Source organism: Aplysia californica, unplaced genomic scaffold (assembly GCF_000002075.1).
Source record: "Aplysia californica isolate F4 #8 unplaced genomic scaffold, AplCal3.0 scaffold00023, whole genome shotgun sequence".
NCBI classification, from domain to species: Eukaryota; Metazoa; Mollusca; class Gastropoda; order Aplysiida; family Aplysiidae; genus Aplysia; species Aplysia californica.
In genome coordinates this window covers 1,691,394-1,700,494 of record NW_004797293.1, presented here as the reverse complement: position 1 = coordinate 1,700,494, position 9,101 = coordinate 1,691,394, and the positions used below count along the sequence as shown (strand labels likewise).

The 9,101-nt window shown below is 40.6% G+C and overlaps 1 protein-coding gene across 1 annotated transcript in view; it reads right to left on the bottom strand.

Annotated features, from left to right (window-relative positions):
- Nucleotides 1–8,737, bottom strand: part of LOC118478627 (hybrid signal transduction histidine kinase M-like) — a 93,086-nt gene extending 84,349 nt beyond the window's left edge. Inside the window, exons 1-2 of the mRNA XM_035972613.1 lie at nucleotides 7,893–8,737; nucleotides 6,835–7,841 (exon numbers count right to left, since the gene is read on the bottom strand). Of these exons, the coding sequence (XP_035828506.1) occupies nucleotides 6,835–7,841; nucleotides 7,893–8,737 (1,852 nt within the window). The remainder of the gene's footprint in view (nucleotides 1–6,834; nucleotides 7,842–7,892) is intronic.
- Nucleotides 8,738–9,101: the final 364 nt, after the last annotated feature.

The following is a 9,101-nucleotide window of genomic DNA, read 5'->3' as shown; positions in this document are numbered from 1 at the left end:
GATAGATAGATAGATAGATAGATAGATAGATAGATAGATAGATAGATAGATAGATGTAGCGCAACTTATCGTCAAATAGCTCTTTAACAGATCAATATCATCCATATTTTCCCCAGCAGTTTGGATCAATTTGTCTCAAAGTTATCTTTAAAAAAATGAGGATAGATTCTAAAAATAAACCCGTTTTTTCCGTAGGTATATTATGAAATATCTCACATATCCGTCACACGAAAAAAGGAGTGTTCACAGCACTTCTAGCTCTTCTAACATGCATTTTTCATACTCGCGTATTGCCTGTGTCACTGCTCAGCAATAACACTTTTCAATAGCAAAACTTTACCCCATGCATAAATGCAATCTTCTTATAAATTACAAATGTAAATGTAAAAAAAAAATACTGCTCCTACTGTATAATATGTCTGTTTAGGAGTAGCATGGTATTAAGGGGGATTCGTAGTCGGATACTGCGTCAGGAAGGTGCCTTGGTCAGTTGCCGTGATTTTTTTTACTGATTATTACGCTAGAAATACATAGTTCTAATATTCTCAGTACCTAGTTTTGAGAAATGTGACGTTAAATGTTTTGTGTTTCACAGATGTCAAGCTTTTTGGTATACAATTAGTTGAAAATCTTGATAATGACTCTGACTAATCTTACGATTCTGATAGAGCTTATAGAACATTGGTTTCTAACCCTATAGTGTTAGTAACTCAAAACGACCAAAAATGTCAGATAGAATTTTGTAATTTTAAGGTAGCAATTAGATACTGGTAAGAGTTATGTTCGAGCTCTATAGATCGTCAAAAACATCTTTTAATTTACATGTAATTGTTCGTATTTAGAGAAAAGAATTGTGTACAAGTTGCCCACCCTACGTCACAAATCCTTGAATGATAATGCCCCATAATGTTGATCAAACCTTTTAAAACTGTACATTCCAGCTCGCAGTTTAATGTCATCAGCTGACAAAAACAATTCTTTTACCATCTATGAAACTTAAAACAATGGGTGAAAGGGCATTTGAATACCAAAGCCCCAAGGTCTGGAATGCTTTATTAAGTACTTTAAGAGAGATCAAATCTTTTGATTCATTCAAATGTCAGTTGAAGCCATTTCTGTTTTTTGAATTAATAAGATAAATATTTGAGTGATTTTCTTTTAGTCAGATCACAACGTTAAATGTTACTATTGTACATTGTACAGTATTGTAAAGCTCTCAGAGCCTGTGTACTTTGATCGGGGTTGAGCACTATATATTGTAAATGTCATTTATCATTATTATTATTATTATTATTATTATTATTATTATTATTATTATTATTATTATTATTATTATTATTATTATTATTATTATTATTATTATTATTATTATTATTATTATTATTATTATTATTATTATTATTTTTATTATTCATATTCATATTTTTATTCTTATTCTTATTCTTATTCTTATTCTTATTCTTATTCTTGTTCTTATTCTTAATGTATTATTATTATATAAACTACTAGTAAAATGAGTTGGCAACAGCTGCTTAACTCACTCTTGTTCTGTAACACTCCCCTTGTGCTACTGTCGTTTGGTCTTTAAACAAATAAAAATAATTCAAGTTTCGTTCTGTACCATTGAACACATTGTTGATTTTTTATCATATTATTTTCTTTGTTTGTTTTGTTTTTCCTTCAAGTTTCTCAAAACATGAGTTCAATAAGTATAGTGTCATGAATAGAAGAAAGGACGGACTTCCTTTTTAAAATTCTATTGTCCCAGCTTCTGGGATGTATACTTTTTTTTCTTAAAGGAAAGAAACCACTCATTGAGTTTTTAAAAATTAATATTTATTGAGTAGTTTTCTGGAATATAACTAACAGGTGTTTACAAAAGTATCACTTTGTGGGAAAAAATTGATAGAGGTCTACAAGTCCTTGTGCAAAAACAGGAGTTTTACGTTCCATTTTTTAGAAAATATTCGACAATGCGTTACGCCATGAAATTCTGGACGCACTGTAGTATATTCACTTGGTTTGTTACTGTTTAGAAATAGTCTCTTAATCTATGTAAAAATCGAACATTACCATTTACCAAGATTAATGGATCTATATACAAGGTAGATGGGTTAGGTACAAAAATTTGTATACAGTTATAAACAACAACAAGTGCACTTCTTATTCCATTTAATACAAAACAAGGAATGAAACTGCACATTTTGCATTTGATTACAAGCACAGAGTTCATTCCTAAGATACTCAAAGTGCTTGCAGTTGATATTCACGCATTCTTATAATAATGTTAATGAATTAAGTATCATAGCAATGGCGTGAATGCTTGTTGTATTCCACCCCGCCCCTCCCTTTCTCCTCATATTTTACAGACAGGTTAAACTCAGCTGACACTATACTTGTCAGATATTGAACGACAATAAAAGTCGGGTAATAGGCCATTTCAGCCCTTATGTCAGAACGTTTTGATCTTCTACGTACATCCATGGTCTCCATTCTACATGAGTTTCGCCCTGACGTTATTTCGTGAAAGACGTTTTTAACGCAATTTTAAAAATGGGGAAGAATGAGTACTAAAGAAACATTTTTACTAGCTTCCTGACATTCAATGTTGGGCCATTCTACAAAACTTGAGAAAGTGGTGATTTTGCATATCAATTTGAATTTGTGAAAGAAGTTTTTAGTTTATTTAAAAATTACTGGAGTCGAGGGATGGGGGTGGGGTGGGGTGGGGATGGGAGGGAGTGACCAAGTAAATTTTAATCAGCTTCCTTGAGATCATTATTAAATCAGTCTACAAAGCTTTAAAATCCGGTACATTTACTTATTAATCTGTAACTTATTTATACCACACGGTATGCGAAGAAAAGTATGTATGACGAATTTTTGTGGTTGATGTTTAAAGTCCCTATTTAAACATGGTAGGTATTTTCAAAGGTGTAACACATTAGCAAAATCTTGAGGAAAAATTGTAGGAACACTGAGAGAAAAAAACAACAACTAGTCAAAGTACAGTTGTACTTGGATTCAAACCTTGGTCTTATAAGCATTACAAACCAAATGTGTAACCAGCTATGTCACAGCGATCGATAATGACAGGATAAAATTGAAGAATTCAAAATAGACCAAGAAATTGAGGCTGGAAAATCATCTTAATGAACACAGATAGCTGAATAATGGTTATATCTTGATCAAGAAAAAAGAGAAAACTTTATCTCTTGAGCAAATTTTCCTTAGAATACGAACTCACGACACCTTTATGCCAGACCTGAATTGAAAGATAGTCCAGAGAAACCCACACGACGAGCATCGAGCCTCCAACCTCTCGCCACTGCCCTCAACTGCACACAGGCTTTCTTCATCCTTTTCCGATGTCTTTTATGCATTATTTTTCTTTTTCTTTTTCTTCCTTTCCTCCTTTCAAGAAACTGGAAACACACAAGAATGGCCGCTGTTGCCCGCTGCTGCGATCTCTTTTTTCTTTATCGCTGTTTTAGAACCCCTATTGTGTTCTCTCTCTCTCTCTCTCTCTCTCTCTCTCTCTCTCTCTCTCTCTCTCTCTCCCTCTCACTCTCTCCCTATTTTTCTCTGTCATTCTGTCTGTCTGTCTGTCTGTCTGTATGTCTGTTTGTCTGTCTCTCCCTCTCTGTCTGTCTGCTAACCTACCTGCCTGTCTGTCTGTCTGTCTGTCTGTCTGTCTGTCTGTCTGTTTGTTTGTCTGTCTGTGTGTCTGTCTGCCTGTCTGTCTGTCTGTCTGTCTGTCTGTTTCTGTCTCTCTCTCTCTTTCTCTCTGCCTCTGTCTCTGTCTCTGCCTCTCCCTCTCTCGCTCTCTCTCTCTCTCTCTCTCTCTCTCTCTCTCTCTCTCTTTCCCTTCTTCTTTCCCTCTCTCTTTATATATATAGCCCCCTATCTGTATCTCTTTCTGCTCCCCCCTCTCTCTCTCTCTCCCTCTTTCTCTCTCTCTCACTCTCTCTCTCTCCCTCTCTCTCTCGCTCTGTTTGTCTCCCGCCCCCCCCCCTCCCCGCTCAACCTTCTCTTTCTTTTCTCCTCCTCTCTATTTTTGTACTTTTAAATACGAAAACTAAAAAAAGAAAAGCAAAACAAATAAAGGACTCCTCGCAAGGGCATTGAAGGTATTTGGCCTACGTTTCTCTATTTTTAATTTCTACTTAAAGATTCATGTCCCCGTAGCCAGACCCTTTCCCCCGTACTCTTTCGCCAGGGGCTTGTGAGCCTCACGCAGCCCAGACGAGAGCATTAAAATTTTGTGATCGTCTGCTGATCAGCGAAAAAAGTCTCAGACCTGGTCGAAAAGGGCGCCAGTAGCTGCCTCTGTTCCTCGACGCCGCCGGACTCATCTGGCGTGACGTCACATAAAAATCGGAGACTCGAAGGTGCGAGTCCTTACGAACACACGGACGGACTAACAGACAAGGGCTATCACTCTTTCCAGTCGTAATGATTTATACAGCTGAAGTTGGATGTGTACACTTGTTCAACTAGTCGAACGAATCAATAGTAATCGAGTCACCGCTCAGGTCCAAATAGGGGGCTGGTTTTACTGTACTTTTATCAAACAGAAATCGACTTTAGTGAGCCTTTAACCGGCGTCTGTCTGTAGAGTAGCGGTTATGTTCTTCTCCGTTGCTTACGGGTGACCTCAGTTCTATTCCCGAGTAGTGAACATTTTTGTTGAGTGTCTCGGTCATTTAACTGGGATGTTGTATTCCTCTTAGCCCAGATTGAAATTGACAGACATGATCAAAGATGTTTCCTAATAGATCTAGATTTTGTCGATGGAGAGTAAAAACACCTGCACTAAAAAGAGGGAATACATCTTGATTTCTGCGTGATGGTCATATTACTTTAGTGTTCAGGGATAAGAGTGGTAGGCGGAAGTTCTGCTGTGGTTTGCTCATTCTTTACTATCAAAGATTTGTCGTCCTTATCTCTCCTCCTTTTTTTTTGGTATTTGTTACCTCTCTTGTAATGCATCTAATCTTCGGCACTTATATAGCCTAGTTGAGTTGCAAGTGCCGCAATACTCTTACTAAAACTAAAACGATAGATATCCTCGCATGCAATGTACCTAACGTTCTAAACGCAATAATCGTGCCTCAGCAATCTAGCAACTCGGCAATGGGTAGGTTTGAGGCGTCAGTATTCCTCTGGTTAGGCTACGTACGGGACTCGTAATAGTGAGATTGAGAATTTGAAAGATCACTGTCATACACTAATTATCCCATTTGGCTCGTTTCTATCGGCGATGGACTTAATATTCGAAGGTCCCAAGTTTTAAATTACTTTGCAGTGTTATAAGGGGCGTTAAACCTATACAATTTCGCACATTTACACAAACCGTATAGGGGTACACTCAACTTAAGCCAGCCCCTAGGTGAATGTGATGGATCTGTTGAAACCAAACTTGCACCGCCAAGAGGAATAAGATACCACAGAGTCACTCCCAGACAACAAAGAGTCGCCATATTAACCCGCCCATCTCTCCTCCCCTCCCGCCTACCACCCCACCCCCTTCTTTTGGTTCCGTTTTACAACAACTATACACCCCATCCACTTTATCCCACTGAGCACTGTGTTCTACAGACATACAAGAGCCTGTAGTGTACAGTGGCTGTTAAGCGTTTCGCCGTCGCACGCAAGATAATAATATGAGTTTGATTCCAGTGTGAAATCGAGTATCTCAGTTTTTTTCCTGATAAGTTTTTTCTCTCTCAGCCCGGGTTAGCCCTGACACCCAGAGTTGAAGCAGCCAGCCTCCTAAATGATCTAAAAATCCTCAATGAGGGCGTGAAACATGAACAATACAATTACCTCTGAGCATAATGTTCAGAAACATGGACTGGTGAAATTCGCGTAAGGAAAAGAGAAGTACAAGTATTTTTTAAATGATATCCTTCACCTTAATGGGTCGGTCAAAACAGAGACGTTTCATTTATGTAGGTGTTTTTACGCCTCGTCGGTACATTTTAGATAATTTAGGAGGCTGGATTCCTACCCGGCTTGTAAGGGCACACCCGGTCTACGACAATATAACACAAGACTAAGGTCAGGGTTAACGATTTGATTTGATCTAGAAGGAGAAGTTAAGAACGTCACCAAAAAGAGCCTGCTTACAGAAACATTATTTAGAAGAGTTATTTAAAAACTATATGAAATATGTGGAGAAAAGGAAGGCTCCGTTTGTTCATGGTAGGCAGAATTGCAGCAAAATGACACTTCAGGATTATGTATTAGTCAGTGTTTTACGGTACTAGTAACACAATAAGGTCATGTAAGTGCCGAAGTTGAGAGTTAGAGGTGTTACAATAGAGTAAAAAAACACAAAGAAGGGAAAAGGAGAGATGAGAGACAGTAAAGATAGACTTGATAAAAAGAAGGAGCAAACCACACCAACCACTCACTTTCGTGGATGATAATAATAATATATTATCGTGTAGTTTTCTGTGTAAATTAAATCCGTAGATTTAAAGAAGTCAAACATTCGGTTAAGAGGGAAGAAACAGAAACAGAACTTTGCGTGAGATGAAGAGGACGTGAGACCAGACGAGAGAGAGAGAGAGAGAGAGAGAGAGAGAGAGAGAGAGAGAGAGAGAGAGATAAAGAGGTAAAGTGGGGGAGAGGGAGAAACAGACAGACAGACAGACAGACAGGCAGACAGACAGAATGGGAAGAACGGACAGTCAGACATAAAGACAAGCAGGCAGGCCAACCGACAAATCGCCATCCAGAAAAATAGATACATTCTTTGAACTTTCTCAGCATACTTTTCGACCGAACCTCATTTTAAAAAACCCAAAATAAACGACTCCTACTTACTTTCACTGGCCGAATCTCCTTCTCTGTCGTCGTCGTCATCTTCGTCGTGATCAACGTCTTTCATCATATCATCTTCGAAGCTGTGATGAGGTGGGAACCGAGTGCTGCTGTTTATGCCGACGCCACCACCACCACCGTCCATCCCAACCACCACCCCTCCGGCCCCATGCCTACCCGAGTTTAGTCCTCTTAGGGGAGGAAGACTAGGATTGTTGTTGTTGCTGTTGTTGTTGTGGTGAGGATGGGGATGGGGATGGTGGTGAGGATGATAGGGTGAGAAATGTGAGGGGCCGAACGATGGAGGCAGGACAGAGCTACTGGAGCCTCGCCCGATGAGGGAACTGTCGTGATGGTACAGGAGCGAAGACGCCGACGCGTTGCCATGGTAACCCTGTGGCGAGTGACCTTGGATTGTTGCTGCGGGTCTGATGTCTGAGTCAATTTGTTGTTGTTGTTGATGGTGATGTTTTGAGTTACTTTTGTCCTCTTGGTCACCGAGAATGTCCGATATGAGGAAGGACGGTCTTGACGTGGGTTTTTTGACTGAAGTCGTCGGGGTCGGCGGTGTCTTGGACAGGGTAGAGGTCAAGGTGAAGGCCGATGTCGCTGAGAAGGCCGAGGTCAGCAAAGGCTGAGGCCTACCGGGCGGCGTTGACTCGAAACCGGAACCGTGATCTGGATTATAAGTGGTTTTGTTAGACAGCGGAGGAGAGGAAGACTTCTCAGACAAAGTAAGAGCTGGGCATCGAGGCAGGGGGGAAGAAGAGGACAAGGCAGGAGAGCAGCGAATATCTCCCGCAGGATGCAGCACTCCGCGATCCCCTCCAACCTCCGAGTGAGAAGCGGCCCCGCCCTCATGAGACAGGTTTGTCGGACTCGTTGACAGAGGAGGGGAGGCACTTGCACACGGAGAGGGCCGGGATTTTTCTCCCCTGTGAGTGTACGATTCGAACCCGGAACCACCAGGCCTGTTGTTGTTGTTGTTATTGTTGTTAATGTTGTTTGTGTTGTTGTTGTTGTTGTTGTTACTGTTGTTGTTGCTGCTGTTGTTGTTGTACGAGATAGCGTTTGTGTGTATGCCTATGGCTGAGAAGTGTTGGTGTACGTGAGAGTTGTTAGATTGTGTGTCTCTGTATACACTTCCTGGTCCCACCACCGTACGATGATGGCCGCCTCCATTTTCAGTTGAAAGGCTAGTGTTCAAACCGCTCTTACAGTCTACACTTCCACCACTGGTGGGATGTTGTGTCTCGCCAGTCATGTGCTGCGGCAGCTGGGAACGCTGCGCTATATTGGACAAGGCTGGCGCAATGCTCCCGTTCCTAGTTGCTGAACTTGTCAAAGTATGCTGATCACGAGCGCCATTTTGTCTGCCGCTACTACTGGAGGGTGTTCGAGGAGATTCACTTCCGGCCCGCATTAGCTCCCCTTTCTGCTCGGCAGACGAGGAGAGTTCGGAGTTCGCAGCGTAAGAAAAGTCTGTATTATTCACCGGCATGAACTCCGCGCTGGAATTGGAAGAACTTCGGGATTGATTACTATCCGCGCACGTATCGATTTCTTTCGTTTTGTTTGTACATGCACCATTCTGCATCTCAGGCGGCACTTTAGCTGCCGACTCCGCACCATTTAGTTTTCTAGATTTCACAAGTTCGTCGCAGCTTCTGTTGTTATTATCCGCAGTTGACTTATCTACAAATCTTTTACTTGCTGCGTTTTTCTGCTGTCCTCGTTCTGACGAGGACGATTTGCGTTTACCGGAAGTAACCACGGGCATGAGCTCAACCGACTCCGTGTCTGAGTCGTCGTCCAGGCTGTGACGTGGCGTGCTGACATCACAATCGTCTTTCAGCATCTCTGACAGCGTCTGCGCAGTGGCTACTTTTGTTTTTGCTTTATGCATTGTGAGAATGGACTCACATTCTTCCCGTCATTTCAGAGAAACAAGGAAAGCGTTTATCGCTACAGTGGGAAAGCTTGCAAATATTTTTTGTGCAGCTCAGAAAAAATAAGATTTTGTACTTTTTCCTTTACCTTTCCACTAGCTATTTACAACAGGCCTATTTTTTAATACCTGATTGTACTTTATATGAACGGTATTGAAAATTGTTCTGTTCGTTTTGCTCTATTTTATTTTTGCGTGTTTGTATATTCCTATGTTTTATTCATTTTCTTGATTTTCTTTGAAGACACTTATAGATTTGTTTTTGTGGGGGTTTGGCGGCCAATTTATTAAATAAATCAAATGGCATCAAAGAAGGGCCTGG